This window comes from Scardinius erythrophthalmus, assembly GCF_964197995.2.
Source record: "Scardinius erythrophthalmus genome assembly, chromosome: 18".
In the NCBI taxonomy this organism is placed as follows: domain Eukaryota; kingdom Metazoa; phylum Chordata; class Actinopteri; order Cypriniformes; family Leuciscidae; genus Scardinius; species Scardinius erythrophthalmus.
Window position 1 is genome coordinate 27464117 of NC_138238.1, and position 22148 is coordinate 27486264.

Here is a 22148-nt window from a genome sequence, read left to right on the forward strand (position 1 = left end):
AAAAAAAAAATCAATGTCATTGAATCAACGTTACACTATGATTGATTCTACACCACCGTTGTTGAATCAATATTGAAATAATATAAATAAATATAAATAAAACTAAAATAACCAATAGTAATGTTATTGAATTAATGTTAAACTGTGATGTTAATTCTACATCACTGCTGAATCAACACTGAAATTAACAAAAAGAATCATTGGTAGTATTGGTAATATTGTTGGGTCAATGTTACAATGTGTTGATGATTAAATGACTTTTGTTAATACATTGAAAATACAACTGAATCTTAATGTCAACATAAATTAATCTTGCAATCTGATTTTGAAACAAAATTAATATTTCAACTACACTTCAATGGTACAGCAACAAATTCCTGCCCTAGTGAAAAAATAGTATACTTAAGTGCAATATAGTGGCCCACTATAAATTAGTATACTTAAAGTCTGTTAAATTAGAACAACAAATTTTGTACTAAACTCATCAAGTTCAATTAAAGTTGTATTTAATATACTTGCTTGTGCTAAAGTGGAACTATTCCAGGTATACTTAAGTACACTTTAAATATACTCTTGTATTTAAGTTTTGGAATGCAGAATTCACTCAGCATAAACTTCAAATGTATTTTGGTGACATTACAATTGCAATTCAATTACACTGTAAGAGTGTTGAACATACATTAATATTATACTGATAACAAGTAACAAGCACTTTTAGTGCTTTTAAAACACATTGCAATTGCATTCCAAGTAAACTTGAAGTGTGCTAATGCCATCATTATTGTGTGCTTCAAATACAACAAAGTTATCTTTATAAATTACAGCAAGCTTAAGAATTTGCCTTTTACTGACGTCCCCAGTATACCAGTAACACACTTATCCGGAGAACATCAGTGAGACAATGGGAATGTCATGTCTGGTTTTGGTTTTGTTTAATGTTCTTTTTTCATGTCTTCTTCTTCTTCTTCTTCTTCTTCGTCGTCGTCGTCAATGATTTTTAAAGGCAGCTTGCATCCTTTATGTTGCACTACTGCCATCTAATGGAGTTAATTAACTCCTACAGCAATATGTCAAATCCTTGTCAATAGTCGTGTATTTATTAGAAAGGAGAACAGACATTCCCTTCCTTGTTTTCTTCCACTACATTACAGTATGTCCTTCAGTCCACGTCCAGTTAGTCCTATACTTTCCATATTTTTAATCATGTCCTCTCTCTCTGTTTTATATTTTCTGCAATTAACAAGCACATCCCCAGTGAAAAAAAGTACACTTTATTGTATTTGAAATATATTCACTTTTTCAAAAGTACATTGCAAATATACTAACAAAATTGTACTATCTTTAAATATATTAAATTATATTAGCATTGTGCTTTTACCTATTTTCACAATACAACTTTTAACACACTTTAAAATAATTTTACTTTAGTATATTTTCTAAAAATATATTTTAGAAAAATATACTTGAAGTGAAAATTCAGTTTATTTTTTAAAAGTGTATTTATTTGCACTTTATTAAAAGTACATTTTAGATATATTTTTAACTGTGTACTGGAAATGATCTTTGTAGCAATGCATTGAAAGTATACTTTCAAAATACATTATAGTATACAATTGTATTTTGTACAAAGTATAGTTAAGTTTTATTTGTCTAATTAAGTACATTTGTTATTGAAGACAAAGTATGCAATTTGTAGTATTTGGAATAAGCCAGAGGTATTAATGAGCCTATACTTTTTACTCAAGCATATCACACCATGATAGCCTCGTGGGCAAGTGCGCCTACATGTGCTTCAGGAGACCTGAGTTCTAGGCCTGGCTCGTGGACCTTTCCTGATCTCATCCCTCCTGTAACTGATTATATCTCATTAATGTGATTAATTTTCTAAATTTCTAACGAATGTTTTCAACTGTTAATCATTTTCAAACAACCAGGTTGGGTTAACCTCTAAAAACAGAGATAGTTATATTTAAGAGAAAACACACAATTCTAAAACAGCATACTGTACTAAAAACAGTATGTACAGTTTTTCTTCTTACTGATTTTCAAAATCTGCATACTATTTTTTTTTTTTTTTTTGTGGTCATATTTTTTACCACTGTGTGTGTGTGAAGGGAAAACATTGTAAAGGCCTAATATTGATTTCTCAATAACAAAAGCAAGAATAGATTCAGAACAGACTCCCCCAGTGTAGCTTTCATAACATGCATGATATATATATAGTACAGGTCAAAAGTTTGGAAACATTATTATTTTTAATGTTTTTGAAAGAAGTTTCTTCTGCTCATCAAGCCTGCATTTATTTGATCAAAAATACAGAATTTTTTTTTTTAATATTGTGATATATTATTATAATTTAAAATAATTGGTTTTCAATTTATTATACTTTAAATTATCATTTATTTCTGTGATGAAAACCTAAATTTTCAGGATCATTACTCCAGTCTATGATATGATCCTTTAGAAATCATTCTAATATGATGATTCATTATCAAAGTTGGAAACAGTTCTGCTGCTTAATATTTTTTTCATAACCTGTGATACTTTTTTTAAGATACTTTGATGAATAAAAAGTAAAAAAAAAAAAAAAAAGAAGCAAATTTTTTAAAAATAGAAATCTTTTGTAACAACAATATACACTACTGGTCAGTAATTTTTTTCTTTCTTTTTTTGAAATAAATCAATACTTTTATTCAGCAAGAATGTGTTAAATTGATAAAAAGTGATAGTAAAGAAGATTTATATTATTAGAAAATATTTTTTTATTTTGAATAAATGCAGTTCTTTTTAACCTTTTATTCATCAAATATATTAGGCAGCAGAACTGTTTCCAACACTCATAATAAATCAGAATATTAGAATGATTTCTAAAGGATCATGTGATAGACTGGATGTCACATGTGACACTGAAAACGAGTAATGATGCTGAAAATTCAGCTTTGCATCACAGGAATATAAATTATTTTTTAAAGTATATTCAGATAGAAAACTATTATTTTAAGTTGTAATAATATTTCACAATTTTTTTTTTTTTTTTTTTTTATCAAGTTATAATCCACCTAAAATGTTGTTTAGACTCAATGACCAATCGCTGTGTTAGTGGTGGACAAACTAATAGAGAGATTTGTCCACTAGGTGGCGCTTAATGTTAGAATTCATCATAGAAAATGCTTTCTCTGGGTTTGACATTGAAACCTCCGATGTCAATAGCGCTTTAATAGTTGGCAAACATATTTTGCACTGAACTGTTTGCATCCTTTTCTGAATTCTGGTTGAAATGTTTTTTTTGTTTTTGTTTTCAGCACTGGAATGCATTTTTATCACCCGCCATGGTGGCAACTCTCAGACAGGTTGTAGCCTAAGGCTTTCAGCAGCAGTGTGGATTGATGTAATTGGCAGACGTGTTGAGCTGCAAATTCAAACAAAAGAATCAATCAAAAGCATCAGAAGAGCATCGCTTTGCTAAACAGTCTGATTACATTGCATTCAGCACAAACTCTGCTAATGTGTGTAGCATTTATGTAAAAGTTTATAGTTTTGAGAAAATTACGTTTATGTGTTGTAAGTGAAAAAATATATATTTTTAAGTCACTGAAATAAGGCCATAAAACCCATACTGAATATTTGTTCACAAGACTTTTGAGAAATGGACCTTGTAGCCTAGAATTTTTGCTTCAAAACGATGTAAAAATCATCCTACCCACTCATTCACATTAAATAATATATTGATTAAAATTTTGTAAGACCTGTTTTGTGTAATTTGTATCATGAATATGTTTCACACATGGGAAAACAATGACCCTCTCCCCCTAATGACCCTATCAGGTGGGACTGTGAGGGAACAAGAAGACAGAATGCGAGGAGATTAAAATAATGGCTTTTTGATTTTATTTAAAACACAACATAATCCAAATATACATAACGAAGAACAAAAAGGTACATTATCAAGCACACTGATCTAAACACAGAAACTTGAACAGTCATACACCTTTGTGCCATTCCCAAAACAATTCCTGTTCCAAGGTGTTTGCTTTTTCGTCAAGTCAAGTCATCATATAGCGCTTTTAACAATGTAGATTGTTTCAAAGCAGCTTTACAGAGATAAACGTATAGTTTAAGGTAAGATTGTTTTGGCTTTATAGCGGTTCTTTAATAAAGTTATTTCCCAGCTAAAGTTAGTTTTGATTGATTCGCTTCCGTCGCAACGATCATTTGTTGTTAAATTAGGGGCCGCTAAGACGACACCATTCTCTCTAAACAAACTTTAAACGCGAACCTGTGAGAAACGCGGATGGCGTTCACATGCACATAAAGAATTGGTTCTATAGTTAGTTATGTGCGTTTGAATATATGTGCGCAGGTTTGTAATTCCCTACAAACCAAGCCTAAACAAAGTACTGGTGTTTCCTTATAATTTTGATACAGAATTTTATTTTATTTGATCAATTCGGGGTAGATATGCGAATTGAGTTTTCCCGACAACGCTTTATCTGTAGAGTGGTAAAGGGATCCTCCATAGGGAGAGACTAGTTGGCACTTCAGCACTGCGTTGTCATCGGGTCCAGGCGAAGGTCCTTCATCAGATCTGGATACGGCCTGGATCCGGCAGGCTGCGGGAAAACCTCGGGATAAACAAAGACACTAAAATTAGCGTAGATGCCATTCTTCTCATGATGTAACGAGTACATCAGGATTTATGGGAAGTGTTCCCGGTTCCAGCTGACCTAATCTATGCAGCCTAACATTGAATTATAGAAGTCTATAATGTATTATGTGAATGCTTGGTCAAAGAGATGTGTCTTTAATCTAGCTTTGAACTGACAGAGTGTGTCTGCTTCGCGGACAATGGTAGGAAGACTGTTCCAAAGTTTTGGTGCTAAATAGGAAAATGATCTACCGCCAGCAGTCGATTTTGATATTCTAGGTATTATCAACTGGCCAGAATTTTGAGATCGCAATAGACGTGGAGGACTATAATGCGTTAAGAGCTCGCTCAAGTACTGCGGAGCTAAACCATTTAGTGCTTTGTAAGTAATCAGCAATATTTTAAAATTGATGCGATGTTTAATAGGGAGCCAATGCAGTTTTGACAGAACTGGGCTAATATGGTCATACTTCCTGGTTCTGGTAAGAACTCGAGCTGCTGCGTTTTGAACTAGCTGTAGTTTGTTTATTAAGCGTGCAGGGCAACCACCCAGTAGAGCAGTGGTCTCAAACTCAATTCCTGGAGGGCCACAGCTCTGCACAGTTTAGCTCCAACCAGCTCCAACTCACACCTGCAAGGAAGTTTCTAATAATCCTGAAGACCTTGATTAGCTGGATCAGGTGTGTTTGATTAGGGTTGGAGCAAAACTGTGCAGAGCTGTGGCTCTCCAGGAATTGAGTTTGAGATCACTGCAGTAGAGCATTACAATAATCTAGCCTTGAGGCCATGAACGCATGAACTAATTGTTCCGCGTTTGTCAATGAGAGCATATGGTGTAATTTAGATATATTTTTAAGGAGAAAAAATGCGGTTTTACAGATACTAGACACGTGACTTTCAAATGAAAGATTGGTATCAAAGAACACACCCAGGTTCCTAACCAACGACGAAGACTTAACAGAGCAGCCATCAAGTGTTAGACAGTATTCTAGGTTATTACGTGAGGAAGTTTTTTGTCCAATAATTAGAATCTCTGTTTTTTCAGAATTTAGAAGTTGGAAATTACGAGTCATCCAATTTTTTATATCAGCTATGCATTCCGTTAATTTTGTGAATTGGTAAGTTTCGTTTTTGAAGAAATATAGAGCTGAGTATCGTCGGCATAACAGTGGACGATAATTCCATGTTTCCTAATGATATCTCCTAATGGTAGCATGTACAGAGTGAACAGCAACGGTCCTAGTACTGAGCCTTGTGGTACGCCATACTGAACTTGTGATCGATGAGACATCTCTTCATTTACTGCTACAAACTGATAACGGTCAGATAAGTATGATTTAAACCATGCTAGTGCAATTCCACTAATGCCAACGTAGTTTTCTAGTCTATTTAAAAGAATGTTGTGGTCAATGGTGTCAAATGCAGCACTAAGATCGAGTAACACTAATAGGATGATAAGAGCAAATCATTTGTGACTCTAATGAGGGCAGTCTCGGTACTATGGTACGGTCTAAATCCGAACTGGAAATCCTCGCAGATATCATTTCTTTCAAGAAAGGAACACAGTTGTGAAGATACTGCTTTTTCTAATATCTTTGACAGAAAAGGTAGATTCGAGATCGGCCTGTAATTGACTAATTCTGTAGGATCAAGTTGCGTTTTTTTAACAAGCGGTTTAATCATAGCCAGCTTAATTTTTTTTGGTACGTATACTAGAGACAAAGACTTTTTCTTTGGTTAGATTAGGTTTAGATTAAGGATTGTTTTGTTATATTTTGGTCTTTTCTTTGGCGCTGCTTTTGTTCTTTTCCCATTTATTGTTTGTTTGTTTGTTTGTTTACATTATCACATTGTACATAGTACACATTATTATTGTTATTTTACTGGATCTAGTGGCTTCGGCTTTATGTGAATAAAAATCCAGTAATTTTTCTCTTTCAAAGATTGTCTGTCATGTTCTTCCACCTCACTTCACATCCAGCAGCATATTAATATATAAATGTTACGGTACATTCCCTAGACTTTTAAAGTTCGTAACATAATGATATTAAGAAGAGGGTCTATGACTTCTGGGAGCATCTCTTTCAGTAGCTTAGTCGGTATAGGGTCTAACATACATGTTGTAGATTTAGATGATTTAACGAGTTTAGTAAATTCTTCCTCTCCTATAGCAACGAATGAATCAAATTTTTCCTCAGGGAGACTACAATGCACTGCCTGATGCGATACTGTAGTAGACGGTTGCATAGTTATAATTTTGTCCCTGATATTATCAATCTTATAAGTGAAGAAGTTCATAAAGTCATTACTGCTGTGTTGCTTGGAAACTTCGGTGCTTGAAGCTTTCTTTTTCGTTAGTTAGCCACTGTTTCAAATAAATACCTATGATTATGTTTATTTTCTTCTAATAGGGTTGTAAAATAAGCAGATCTAGCAGCTTTTAAAGCCTCTCTGTAAGTAATCGAGCTCTCCTTCCATAAAATGCGAAATACCTCTAGTTTTGTTTTCTTCCAGTTGCGTTCCATTTTTTTGGCTGCTCTCTTGAGGGCCTGTTTGTGCTCGTTGTACCACGGCGTTGGACTATTTTCTTTAATCTTCTTTAAACGCAACGGAGCAACTGTGTCTAAAGTGCTGGAAAAGAGAGAGTTAAAAGTTTCTGTTGCAATATCAAGTTCTTCTAAGCTATCTGGGATGCTGAGATGATGAAACTGATCAGGAAGATTATTAATAAAGTAATCTTTAGTGGCAGATGTGATAGGTCTAACATATTTGAAACACGGAGTCGGCTTTGCAGCCTTGGCTAAATGTAATTTACACGAGACTAGATAATGATCTGAGATGTCATCGCTCTGCTGCAGAATTTCAACGGCATCAACATCTATTCCATGTGATAATATTAGATCTAGAGTATGATTACGAGAATGAGTAGATCCTGACACGTGTTGTCTAACTCCAGTTGAGTTTACAATGTCTTTAAATGCCAAACCCAATGCATCTTTTTTATTATCTATGTGTATTCGTATTTTATCTGCAGTCAATATTAATTCTGATAGAAAATCCGCAAATTCTTTGATAAAATCTTTATGGTGCCCTGGTGGCCTGTATACAGTAGCCAGCACAAATCTCAAACGTGATTTATCATTTATTCTATATATTTTTACATTAAGCACTAACACTTCAAAATAATTATATTTAAAACTTGATTTCTTAGTGGTTTTGAAAATATTTCTATAAATTACAGCAACACCACCCCCTTTGCGTTTCAGCACTGCTTGAAAGTTTGAGTCAGCAGGACTCACCAGTGGCATCTGGTCCCTATAAAAAAAAAAAAAAAAAAAAAAAACCAACAACTGTGAACATGCTGAGATCATGAGCAACTAGGGCTGCATGATTTGACGAAAACAAATCTAATTGCATTTTTTTTTTCTGGTTAAAATTGCTATTTCAAATTCACAAAAAAAATTAATTTAAATTTAAAAATCACAATATAAAGAACACCACCAGGTTTGTTGTGCCTACTTGTAGGGCTGCAAAATATAACAACAACAACAACAATAATAATAATAATTAAAAAAATGCAGACGGCCTATTACTATAAATCAATAGTAGGCCTGTCAACCTGTACGTATTTTGAGTAGCAGGTACGCATTTTGACCTCAAAGTATGCTGGTATGATTTGTCACTCTAAACTACGCAAAAACCTGGTGATGCCTCTGTGCACACACAGAAGAAGTTCGACCAATCACAGCGCTGGGTTCATTCCCCAAATAGCAAGCGGGGATGATTGACAAATGCGGAAACACCTTTCATTAAAAAGAGATTGCATATAGACAGCAACACAAAAATCCCCCTTGATCCCCCTTCCACTCCCGTCGTCTGACTGATTTCTTCAGCGAGGACAGTACAGTAGTCACGGTGCTTCTAACTCCTTAAGGTAAACAAGCTGGGGTGTATGTGGAAAGTTGAAATATTGAATTGAGTTAATTTAATCCTCTGGATTTGACGATTAATCTAAAATACTCCATTCATAGTCACTCAGTTAAGAATGCATCATTCAGCCTTGCAAATTATAAAATGCTCAAGTAATGCTGAACCCATAAATCTAAATAAAATTGAAATCACTACATGGCACTACACTTATGAAAGTGCTGTGATTTGTGGATGAATGACAAGTGCGAGTCTGGAGAAACAGGCGTTTATTTTTCATTCTCAGTGTTGAGAACCATAGCCTACATGTGTTATGTTATTGTGTAAACCTGGGGTCGGCGGTCGTGCCGGCGCGATCACCTCGCTTTTTTTCTTATCAGTGCAAAAGAGACTCAAATAACTCGATTTTTTTTGGCATACGGGCAAGTGTTATACATCCTTCAAAACTGTTAAATGTCTACATTTATTTGTGTAAACTTATAATAAAAACAAAATGTTCTGCTTTTCGTAAAATAAAGAAAATAAACATGATGCACATTCTGCCGTCTCTCTCATTATGAAGTTCATTCTGAAACGCGACAGAAAATGAACTGTAACTCAGTGAATACTTGCCACCCATACGTGAGAGATATGTTTTTAGAACTATTTTTAAATGTTAATCATATCAAAAACAAACATTCTCTTTTTGCAACTTTGCAAACAGAGCAAGCAGAGTATTGCAAACAGTGTATGCAACTTTGTTGCATTTTCCTGTTATCTCTGTAAAGCTGCTTTGAAACAATCTCTATTGTAAAAAGCGCTATATAAATAAATGTGACTTGACTTGTTTAAGTGATCTATATGAAAGCAACGAGATGTACAGTTTCTCAAGCGAGTGCTCATTATCTCTAATGTGACCACACCCACGCGTGCATGAGCGATTCACATGCAAATAGTCCACGTGAAGGAATGCAAACCTGTAAATGCCCTCATTACCTTAAAGCATACAACTTCATTAGTCCTCTGCTCTTCATCGAGTTTGGAAGACTGTAAGTTTACCTTGGCTTTACCTCAGAAGAAGAAGAAGAATGCGATTTGAAGATAAGATTTTTAAGGTAAGAAATGTGTAACTATCACTTTTAATAGTTAGCGTGTTATTGTTGCATAAACTTCACATCGTACTAGTTGAACTGGTGCCAGACAAAAATGTATGAAAACGATGGAAACATGTTGAAATATGAACTATAGGCAGGTAGGCAACCTTTCAATGCTAAATAAATATCCATGCATGACACAAGGATGTTTTAAGCTTGATAATATAAAACACAGCATGATATAAAAGTAGGCTAGTATGAGTGTTTACACTAACATGATGAATATTATAATGTTTAGACCCGTGTTTACTGTTAAATACTGTGTTTGTGGATATCTGTTCAAACATAGATGTTTATAATGTGGTAACAATTATGTAAAGCATTGTAAGTTGCATTTGTGCATTTGAAAACAAAACGCGCCAAACATTAGGCCACATGTTTTTACTCTAATCTCATTTCATAACATCATAACGAATGATAACATTTGAAGTAACATGCTAATCCATATATGTTTCTCCAGTGTAGTATACTGAAGTGTTCCTTTTTATTGATTTATCGTTATAGCCTGTGTGCATTTCTGTAAAGTAATGATTATTATTGTTATTATTATTTTATGCAGCCCTACAAGTATATGCCTACAAATCATAACAAACCTGGTGTTCATTATATATATATAATGTATGAATATTTGTGGATTTTAAATTGCAATTTTAACCAGAAAAATCACAATTAGATTTTCTTTCCCAAATCGTGCAGCCTTATAGTTTCTCCTGATAACAGCATGTTCACAGTTTTTTTTTTATTTGTTTTTTTATACAGGGACCAGATGACACTGATGACATAAACATCCACACGAGTCTCTGTAAATGAACATGGTAAAATGAAGCAAACACCTTGGAAATGAGCACAAAGGTGTGTGACTGTTCATGTCTCTCTGTTTAGATCAGTGTGCTCAATAACGTGCCTTTTTGTCTTTTGTTTCTTAGGACTATGTTGTGTTGTAAATAAATCCAAACAATCAAAAAGCCATTCTTTTAATCTCTCCTCATTCTTTGTTTATAGTTTTCTCACAGTCCTACCTGATAGGGCCATTAGGGGAGAATATTTGTCTTCACAGGTGTGAAACACCTCAATATTCATGATGATTTACGCCTCCTCGCATACAGCTTTCTTACACAAAACATGTCTTACAAATTTTAAATCAATATATTGTTTTATGTGAATGAGTGGGCAGGATGATTTTCACATCGTTTTGAAGCAAAAACTCTAGACTACATGATATAATTTTCAAAAGTCTTATAAAATATAATAGTCAGTATGGGTTTTATGGCCTTATTTCAGTGACAAAATAAGCCTTGTTTTTTTCACAAACCACGCATAAACGTCATTTTCTCAAAACTGTAAACTTTTACATACATATTGCTCACATATTATTGTAGCAGAGTTTGTGCTGAATACTGTGTAATTAGACTTAAGCCATGAAAATGTTACTAAAAAACTCTGATATTGCACACTTAAGGGTGTGTTGCAGTACTAATACACCTGCCATATTATCATTACAATGGCACATGAAACAATAAATCCAACTTGTAAGTCTAAAAAAAGTACCGCACGAAAGAATTCACTTACAGCACTCAAAAACAGCTTTGCGGCTTTAACTCCAAAACGGCATGACGTAAAGAAGAAATGTTTTCGCGGGTATGGTAGGCATTGCGTGCTGTACGTGCTGACGAAATTTGATGTACATGACGTGAGTGGTTTTCAAGGAAATTTCAGTGTTTCATCCGTCCCGCGTTTCAATCGTCCCGCCTCTCCCCTATTTAAAAAAAAAAAAAAAAGTTTTTTTTTTGTTCTAAAAGTTTGTTCTATTCTGTTTTGTTTGTTTATTTCTTTACATATGCAAACAGTCTCATTCTTGCTGAAATAATAATAAAAAAGTTTTTTTACAAGACCTTGTGTTTTTAAATAAACAGATAGCCTACAAACAGAGATGTTTAACAGTTCAAACTAAATAATAGTCTATATGTATATTATGTAGACTATAACTTGTATATGATCGCTAGTTTAAACAACATAAATCAAATTTTCTTTATTTATTTATACTTTATAACATGCAGTTTCAACTCCACCAAATCTTAGGTTGTTTCATTATTGTACAGCTCTTGTTTTGATTTTTCATGTTTGTTGTAGGCTTATTTGGAAATTACCATAGTTATAGTATTTCATCCTTACTGTTAATTGACATTAGCCCCACTTACGTTTCCAAATGCGACAATCGCTGCTGTTTTGCAAAATGCCTTTGCGCCACCTGGCGTTCATTTCGCATTGTTACGTGCTTAAAGATGTTTAAATGGGATGATAACGCAACATTTTTGTGAGATGTAATTGTTGCTGTATGAAGTGGCAGAAACTTCATGTAAACGCTATGTTTATTTGTGAGGACAGAAGAGGTTACAGCAAAGAAAAAAAATAGAAATACAAAAAGAAACAAAACAAGAGTGTCGCCAAATTAATAAAATAATCAAAACCAAATTCCCAAAACTATTAACCCAACCCCTAAACTATCAACCAAAAGAAAAATGTAGAAATAAAACCGAGTTCTTCAGCGTATGTCGACGCCTTAAATAAACTACGCTGGTTAAAACAAAAATACAATTAATGACGATCACTCTTCAACTAACTAACACAGAAAAAACCTACCTACTGATGTTACAAAGGTTCTCGGATCAATCAGGCAAATGGCTTAAAGATGGCTGCATTCCATCAATCAATAAAGCTACTCACAATTGAATCAACAACACGTAGGTTTTTCTACCAACCCAAAACATATACAAATTAAGTTAGAACTTCCTACCGAGTGGTTTGTTACAACGCAGTGCGTTTTCCTTTGCCTGTCAGCGTGTAATACAAGAATACTACACAACCCTGCATCATCACAACAACAAAACTACATCAAACAAATCATTGAGGTTGTAAACTGGCTGTTCGGCTCGACTAGGGACACAGGTGTTGAGTGAGGTCTGATGCTGATCCCTCACTACTCATTCATGGTGAACAGGGCCTTTTAATCTGCCGGCACGCCAGCGGATTGGTCGCGCCGATCATGACGTCGAGCACCCTGACGTCACAGGTATGATGGACAGCCAGTTGATCCAATGATCGCAACCTAACAAAAGAGTTTACAAATACAGAAGAGAAAGAACAAAATACAAAACACATGTGGAACGTAACACTATAGTTGTAGTATTTCATCCTTACTGTTAATTGACATTAGCCCCACATACTATGGGGATCCATTTGTGCCAAAATTATGTCGACATGCTATCTGTCTATGCGTCTGTTTACTGTGTCCATGTTCACTTTCATAGGTCCTTTTCATTGCCATTAAAGTGAAATAACCGAACATAAACATACAAGCTTGATAAAAATGATCAAACTAGAAGAAAATTTCAGATGGCACTTAGAGGCTTTTACATCTTAAGTATTCATATATGTGTGTGTGTGTATATGTACACACACACACACACACACATATAAGAAATGGATCATATGCATATAATACATACACACATATTATATTTATAAATAAGCCAACACAGAAAACAAGCGTCTTGTCGATTCAAGTTGTATTCTAAAATAAACTATAAACACGTTTACAGATTGTGAGCCCCACAACCTACTGCGCCAATTCTTCATCTATATTTTAAAGATGGAGCTGACCTCCACCCCGACCTCCACCTTTCACGGCAGTCCATCCAGTCACTGATTGCGACCATGGGAGGAAAAAAAGGACATAGAAGTGCTGGTGTTCTAGCTACATATCACATATTTGAGCTTAATTTTTTTTATTACAAATTATTTACTTTAAATTTCGGTAGGAAAAATTCAAGTGGAAATCCAAAAATTACCCAAGGTGTAAAGTTCTCATCTTGTACTCATGCTTTTAAAGAAACAGATTTTGAATTATTTTAAAGTGATGCCCTACAAATGAGATTGTTAGTAAGAAAGTACCTTTAGATCTTTTAGAAACCTGTGAAGGTTACCTTACTGAAGCTGCTGACATTCATTTTCTTCCCTCAAGATGACACTTTACTAAAAAAAAAGTTTTAAAACTTTTGCTTTTGGTGGTGCTTTAAGCTCTATTATACTTTAACTTTGTGCCAAAGTTTTGTGATTTTGTTTTAAGCTTTGTATTCTGTATCCATTTAAAAGTTAAATAATATACAAAAATAAAGCAAATACATTTTAAAGGTGACTGGACTGTGTGGGTATTTCTCTATAGTGCAGCACTCATATTTTTCAGATATACCTGCAATTTGCTTGTTTCAAAAACCATCTGGAATCTGCCACAAAATAAGTGCACACGCAACACCCTTTAAAAATATTAATTACTCAATGCCACATATTAAACACTTTACAACTGACAATCTAACTACTGTAAATTCCTGGGAATTAAGTGTTTTGTAATAAAACCTGCTAAAACAGCATGACAAAATGAACTTACTAACAAATAAATGGAAAGAGAGTGTGTAACATTTGTTTTCTTTATTAATTTCTAAAAGCTGAAGGAAACGTTCCCCTCTCTCTCTCTCTGCCCTCCTGTTCTTGTCTCTCCTCGTGCTCTCGTCGCTCTTTCTTTTCTTTCCTCCCTTTTATTAGCCACTCTCCACCCTATAAGAACACAGGTGTGTTCATCAGCCCCTTGCTAAATCAATACAGAATTTAACATTAGTGATGAACCATGATCAATCTATATTATTATATTAATATTAATGTTACATGGACAAGTTGAGGTACACTTGATAACAGTAGCTTGCTACGTACGTTAGCCAACACATATTACATATCAACACTGGTAAAGGAGAAATAAAATCGTTGTAAAATAATAATAATAAAAAAAAGTAAAAAAAAAAAAGTTTTGTAACTTTCTCATTTAACTAAGAAACAACGTCTTTGTTTAAATAAAACAGTGTTAACTAGTTGACAGGCATTAGCTCGTTCTGTTCGGTAATAATAATGATAAAATTGTCATTTAAACAAATACAGTTTAACCACAAAGAAACAAAAAGTGTTTTGTAAAGTACTTAAACTTGAAAACAGCCGCGTCTCCATTTTCCGCCATTTTCAAATATAACGACGACAACTCCTCTCCCGTGGCATCATGGGATAGTAAAGTGTCCATCGGATCAGAGAATGTTTAATAGGAAGAGAATTGGCACTCTCTGGTTACTTTCGGTTTCTGGACTGGCTGCAGTAACACGTCTCTGTCCATGCGGGGGCGCTCGCAGGCGAGTGCAGAATGAATGGAGGTCTATGACGCTATACTCCTCAAAATCCACTTTTCTCAGGATATAATTTTTTGTCTAGTAATTTGAATGTTGTATTCGAAAGGAGATGAAAAGAAATTACACATTGCTGGGTGTTAGATTTTTTAGAGTCACTTATTTGCTTTAAAAAGTCTATTTAAAATGTCAATGACGTCATACACATCGTACAACCAGAGATACTGCTTTACGGCAATCCTTCAGTCGCTTTGGTGCTTTCGCGCTCTGCACTTTCTTTTCTCTCGAGGCATCGACAACACAGCTGACACAGCTTGTTTTGTTTGTTTCTGGTCCCGCTTCGGATCCCACGATGCCATCAAGCGGTATCTCTGGTCGTAATCAGTCCTTCACTGACCAATCAGCGTTCATTAGCAGAATGCTAGCGTGTTATGGGCAACAACAACTCAACCTGTAAGAAATCGAAAGGACATAAGTACTCGTTCATTCAATTTTCGACTTATAACCCATGTTGAACTTGCTAAACCTACAATAAAATCTGAGATTTCTCAACGGCAATCAGTTGAAAGAGACAAATTTAGCCGTCTAGCCCCATAGACTCCCATTCAGTCTGCACTCGCCCGCGATCACCTCCAGTGGAATTCTAATGGAACTGCAACCAAGATGACAGAGTGAAACAACATAACGCAACGACAGAGTGACACAGCGCATAGCAACAACACAAAGCAACAATATGAAGCAAGAGAGAGAAGATATCTGCATAGCTGCAGTCTGGGCAGTCTAGCTACCTCGGATCCTCAGCACAAACCTGAGCGTATGATGTCCGTATGTCTGGGGGCATGGCCAGACATGCAAATTCCACATGCCAATTTCATGGGTCTTTCTGAATACGTCAGAGGTGTTTGTGGCTCCCAAGAGTCACCCCTAGTGTTAGAATTCGACACCATGTCTCTCTCCCTCCATCGGGGAATGAAGGCTACTACCTACGTACCTGAGACAAGATGGGTGTTTTTCAACCGCTTTATCTGATTTGCTAAAATCATGAAGGCCCACCCCTAAACCAAGCCCCTAAAGGATTGGAGCAAAAAAGGTAAAGCGATTGAAAATGCCCATCATAGTTTGAAAAGGCCGCACTGATTGGGTAACACCCACAAGTGTTCTGCAGAGAAACATTTCTGCATGATCTTGAGGTGATCAACTACAAATCAAATGTACAAATCAAAATCACTTTTTCCACCTACGTGTGCTGTCGTCTTTCATCAAAATTTCAATGCTCATTTCAAAACCTTGTATCAATGTCACCTTGCTATATGGGTTGGCAGCATCCAGTATTTAGTGAGCAGTATTCAGTAAGCTGCATCCAAGCATTCCATTCTGGGCAGAACTATTCTGAAGCATTTGTTGTCCCTTTGTCTTTCTTAGATGAGATTTTGGCTCAATTCCCCAGCACCAAAAAAGATGATAAGTCTTCAAAGTCTGGTCCGTCCTCAACTTGGTTAGTGCACTGATATATTTATGTATATTGGTCTGTATACACATTTTTCTATATACTCATTCTCCATCTCTTATGACAGGTATGAGATTACATACCTACTACATACTAACTAGATAGTGGTATTATTACTGACTGATGGCATATCCCTGCAGACATCTTTTTTTAACCCTAAAACAGGCAACGTGAACTGGGAGTCACAACTCATAAAATCCAAAATATATCAAATATTTCAAAAATTCTTTTGGATATGTTTTACTTAAGTCCAGATGATATAAAAAATGACATGAAATGATTTTTTGCTTATCATTTTCCACTCTTGCCTGTTTAAGGGTTAAATAAATGTCTTTGTATGCAGTAATGTAACATTCTGGAAGAAAATTTTAATTCACAAAGATCAAATTTGTATGGGTGTAGACTGTATATAATCAATAAGTATTTATGACTGTTGGACAGTGATGGTGATTTTTTTTTCTCTGTTTCTAGCTCAGCGAAACCATCAGCTACATCTGCTACATTAGAGCTGGACAAACTAATGGCATCTCTGTCAGACTTCAGAGTCCAAAGCACAGTATGTTTGATACACAATTTTAAGCATTTAAAGGTGATGTTTGTTATGTTTGCACCACTAGCACCACCAGATAAAAATACAAAATTAATAATTAGTAACTGCAATTGGCTTACTGATAGTTAACTTATTAAGCTGGGTTAAGCCTTGTTTATACTTTCGCCAAGCACTGTACCGCAACCATCTGCTGACTGATCGCACACCTCAGAGGCATTTATAGTCGATGTGATCGCTGTTGTACTATTTTATAAAATGACTGGGCAGTTGGGACAAAACAAATCCTCCAGAAAGTTTCATGAGTTCACACTTACATACAATCAGATATATATCAGGAATCAGGAATAATTGAGAGTGAGGAGTTGGGGTGGAGGAGAGATGCTGGAAAAACTGTCGTGGAACAGAGGTAAGTTGGCTCTATATATAAGCCTCCTCTCAAGTTAACTGGGTAGATTATCTGAACGTGCTCCTGCCGAACTTTTTTATTAAAACCTAATTTCACGAGTTCACACATACATATAATCGGACCCTTATCTTTATTATGAGTTACAGGCATGCAATCTTTGGGCAAAAAAACAAGAAGTGATTTTCCCATTTTGAACTGTCACCTTTGGCATATAATGCAACAAAGATGGCTAAAGTTCAATTCAATTCAGTTCAATTCAAATTTATTTGTATAGCGCTTTTCACAATACATATTGTTTCAAAGCAGCTTTACAGAAAGTGCAATTCAGAAATGTACATAGAAAAATAAAGTTAGTTAATTATGTATTAATTTAGGGCATAACATCGCTGGCGTTGAGTCATCTCTTCACGGGCGTCGAGTCGTCTCTTCACAGGCAGCGAGTCGTCTCTTCACGGGCGCCGAGTCATCTCTTCATAGGCGTCGAGTCGTCTCTTCACGGGTGTTGGGGCATCTGAAGTCTCCATGAGAGGCTGGATACAAACTGGAGCTGATGAACTATTTACTAGCGTCCCGAGATAACAACAGAAAAGCAGATGGGAAATAATTAGCATAGCTGCTGTTCATATTAATGCATTTGATCCAATTTAACTGTAGTATAAAAGGTAAGTATTATGTGAATGCTTGGCTGAAGAGATACATCTTTAATCTAGTTTTAAACTGGGACAGCGAGTCTGAGCCTCGAACAATATCAGGAAGACTATTCCAGAGTTTAGGAGCTAAATGTGAAAATGCCCTCCCTGTTAGGCTTCAGGGTGGATGAAGTAGGAGATGAACACGAAGGAGATTAATTCCAAGGTTTTAATTCTCAATATTCACAGATACAAACAAAAAGGGAGCGTGTGCTCAGATTACAGATAAACCTAACTTAAAACAAACATTGACCGACAAGTGATGACTGAAACACACAGGGCTTAAATACACAGGAGAACAGATCAGGGAAACAAGACACAGCTGACAAGACTAATGAGGGTAGAACAGGTGACGCAGATGAAATAATTAAACAGACCGGGAAAAACAGGACAAAACCAAAATCAACAGAAGACAGGGGAAAACGATCACAGAAAAACTGAAAACACAGAAACAGAACTCAAAACTACAACACTCCCTCCTTTAGTGGACTTAGATATCCTAGGAATGACCAGAAGCCTCGAATTTAGTGATCTTAAAGAGCGCGATGGACTGTAGGGCGATAGAAGATCCGTTAAATACACTGGAGCTAAACCATTTAGGGCTTTATAGGTCAGTAGCAATACTTTGTAATTGATACGGAACTTAATAGGTAACCAATGTAGAGATGATAGAATTGGTGTTATATGATCATATTTTCTTGACCTAGTAAGACCTCTAGCAGCTGCATTTTGGACTAACTGTAGCTTGTTTATTGAGGATGCAGGACAACCAGCTAATAAAGCATTACAGTAATCTAGTCTCGGGGTCATGAATGCATGAACTAACTTTTCTGCATCAGAAACAGATAGCATGTTACGTAGCTTAGCAATGTTTCTAAGGTGGAAAAAGGCTGTTCTTGTAACATATGAAATATGATTTTCGAAAGACAAGTTGCGGTCTAGTATAACACCCAGGTCTTTTACTGTAGTGGATAAAGTAACAGGACATCCTTCTAAATTAAAGTTGTATTGCAAGAGGTTTTGTGGGGAGTTTTTTGGACCAATAAGTAATACCTCCGTTTTATCTGAATTTAATAGCAGAAAATTACACGTCATCCAGTATTTTATATCTTTAACACACTTTGTCAATTTAGATAATTTTGTGTTTTCATCTGGTCGTGATGAAATATATAATTGAGTGTCATCAGCATAACAGTGGAAACTAATTCCATGGTTTCTTATAATATTACCAAGTGGCAGCATATATATTGAGAATAGCAGAGGGCCTAACACAGATCCTTGCGGCACTCCATAGTTAACTGATGTTAACCAGTTTAATGCCTGTCCCTGAACACCAGTGTAATTTTGTAGTCGATCTAAGAGTATTTTGTGATCTATAGTGTTGAACGCAGCGCTAAGATCGAGTAAAACTAGTATTGAGATACAGCCTTGGTCAGAAGCTAGAAGTAAATAATTTGCAATTTTAACGAGCGCAGTTTCTGTGCTATGATGCGGCCTGAATCCTGACTGAAATTTTTCATAGATATCATTTTCTTGCAAGAAAGAGCACAATTGAGCGGACACAACCTTTTCTAGTATTTTAGACATAAATGGAATATTTGAAATGGGTCCGTAATTTGCTAGGCTATTATGATCTAATTGTGGTTTCTTAATGAGAGGTTTTATAACTGCCAACTTGAATATTCTTGGAACATGACCTAAAGTTAAAGACGAGTTAATAATATTGAGAAGAGGCTCTTCCACTACAGGTAACACTTCTTTCAGTAGTTTAGTGGGTATTGGATCTAATAAACATGTTGTTGGTTTAGATGCAATGATACGTTTATTTAGCTCTTCCTGTCCTATAGTTGTAAAGCGCTGTAGTTGTTCTTGAGGGGCGTTAATTGAGGCTGAATCATAAGACACCATTAAAGATTGTACATTTACAATTGTGTTTCTGATACTTTCTATTTTCTCAGTGAAGAAATTCATAAAATCATTACTACTAAACTGTAACGGAATATTTTGCTCAGGTGATGTCTGTTTATTTGTTAGTCTAGCCACGGTGTTAAATAAAAACCTTGGATTATTTTGGTTATTTTCTATTAGTTTGCGGAGATGCTCAGCCCTGGCTGCTTTTAGGGCCTTTTTGTAATGTGACATACTGTCTTTTCACGCGATTCTAAAGACCTCTAAATTAGTTTGTTTCCATTTACGCTCTAAATTACGAGTTTCTCTCTTGATAACATGCGTAGCACTGTTGTACCATGGTGCTTTAGTTTTCTCTCTAACCTTTTTTAATCTAATTGGTGCAACAATATCTAATGCACTAGAGAAAATGGTGCTCATAGTGCTAGTCATTTCCTCAAGTTCATCTGTTTGTTTGGGTTCACTGAGCAGCTGAGATAGATCAGGTAAGCTATTTGAGAATCTATCTATAGTGGTTGGAAGGATTGTTCTGCCTGGTCGATAGCGTGGTGCAACATGACAAATTTCAGCAGTACGTAGTATGCAAGTTACCATGTAATGGTCAGTGACATCATCACTTTGCGGCATAAAATCTATATCGGTTGGATTGGTTCCATGTGATATAATTAAATCTAGTGTATGATTAAGACGATGAGTGGGACCAGTGACGTTTTGCTTGACCCCAAAGGAGTTTAATAAATCTGTAAACGCAGCCCCTAACGCATCATTTGTGTTATCTACGTGTATGTTAAAATCTCCAACAATTAATGCTTTAACGACATTGACCAATAGATCTGAGAGAAAGTCTGCAAACTCTTTTAGGAAATCAGCATAGGGCTCTGGAGGTCTATATACAGTAGCCAAAGCTAGAGATAATAGGTATTTATTTCTTACATCTAAGAGCGTAATATTTAGCACAAGTACTTCAAACGAATTAAACCTGTGACCTGTTTTCTGAGTAACGTTAAGAATATCTCTATAGATTGTTGCAACACCGCCGCCACGACCAATCAGACGGGGCTCATGCTTATAACAGTATCCTGGTGGAGTAGACTCATTAAGACCAAAATAATCATTTGGTTTAAGCCAGGTTTCAGTAAGGCAAAGTACATCAAAACTATTATCTGTGACCATTTCATTTACAATAACCGCCTTAGGTGTGAGCGATCTAATGTTTAGAAGACCTAGCTTTAGAAATGTTTTTTGTTCACTAATATTGAGATTTTCTGGTTTAATCACAATTAGATTTTTCCTAGATCCTACAGTAGATTTAATGTTTGACCTCACTAAACGAGGAATAGACACAGTTTCTATATAATGTTCTACATTGGTACTTATATCAATTAAGTTGGGACAGCAAAGACTGTGATTTGGACTTTGACTTACTAGTCATATGATTTAAAGTCAAAAGATTTAACAAATAGATCTACCAATCTCTGTGTAAAAATCAAGTAAGGATGCTGTTCTTTTTTACCCCCCTGTGATCTGACTCAAAATCTCATGTGAAAACCCCCTCAAAAAAATGGATTACTTGAAGCTGGAGGTGATGATGAGTTCGGAGCACCTGAGAAAACCAAAGGAGGCTAAAATTAGGGCTGCACGAATTGGGTAAAAAAATTGAATTGAGATTTTTCTAGTTAAAATAGCGATTTGCGATTTAAAGTGTGATTTAAAATAAATAAATAAATAAATAAATATATAAGAACATCCAGTTTGTTGTGCTTGCTTGTAGGGCTGCACAATTTGACACAAGATTTCGTGCTTATATTAAAAATATTAATATAATATAAATAAAAATATTTTAATATAAATAAAAATATTAAACAAAATAAGAAATAGTACTATTGCAATAACACTTTCATTATTCAAAATAAAAAAATAGAGTATTTAAGAATAATATAACAATATAATTATAAGATACGGAAGCCCTGAACCGCAAGGTGAGAAAAAAAAATAAAGAAAACTTATCTCGTTATTTCGACTTAATAAGTCGTTATTTCGACATAATATCTCGTTATTTCGACTTAATAAGTCGTTATTTCGACTTAATAAGTCGTTATTTCGACATAATAAGTCGTTATTTCGACATAAAATCTCGTTATTACGACATAAGTCGTTATTT

General features: G+C 35.1%; 1 protein-coding gene across 6 annotated transcripts in view; it reads left to right on the forward strand.

The window, feature by feature from the left end:
• LOC308706464 (transforming growth factor beta-1-induced transcript 1 protein-like) overlaps positions 1-22148 on the forward strand; it is a 216039-nt gene that overhangs the window by 119024 nt on the left and 74867 nt on the right. For all 6 annotated transcript variants that reach the window (XM_081392121.1, XM_081392122.1, XM_081392119.1 and 3 more), the window contains 2 exons: positions 16350-16422; positions 16906-16990. In XM_081392121.1, coding sequence (XP_081248247.1) covers positions 16350-16422; positions 16906-16990 — 158 coding nt within the window. The remainder of the gene's footprint in view (positions 1-16349; positions 16423-16905; positions 16991-22148) is intronic.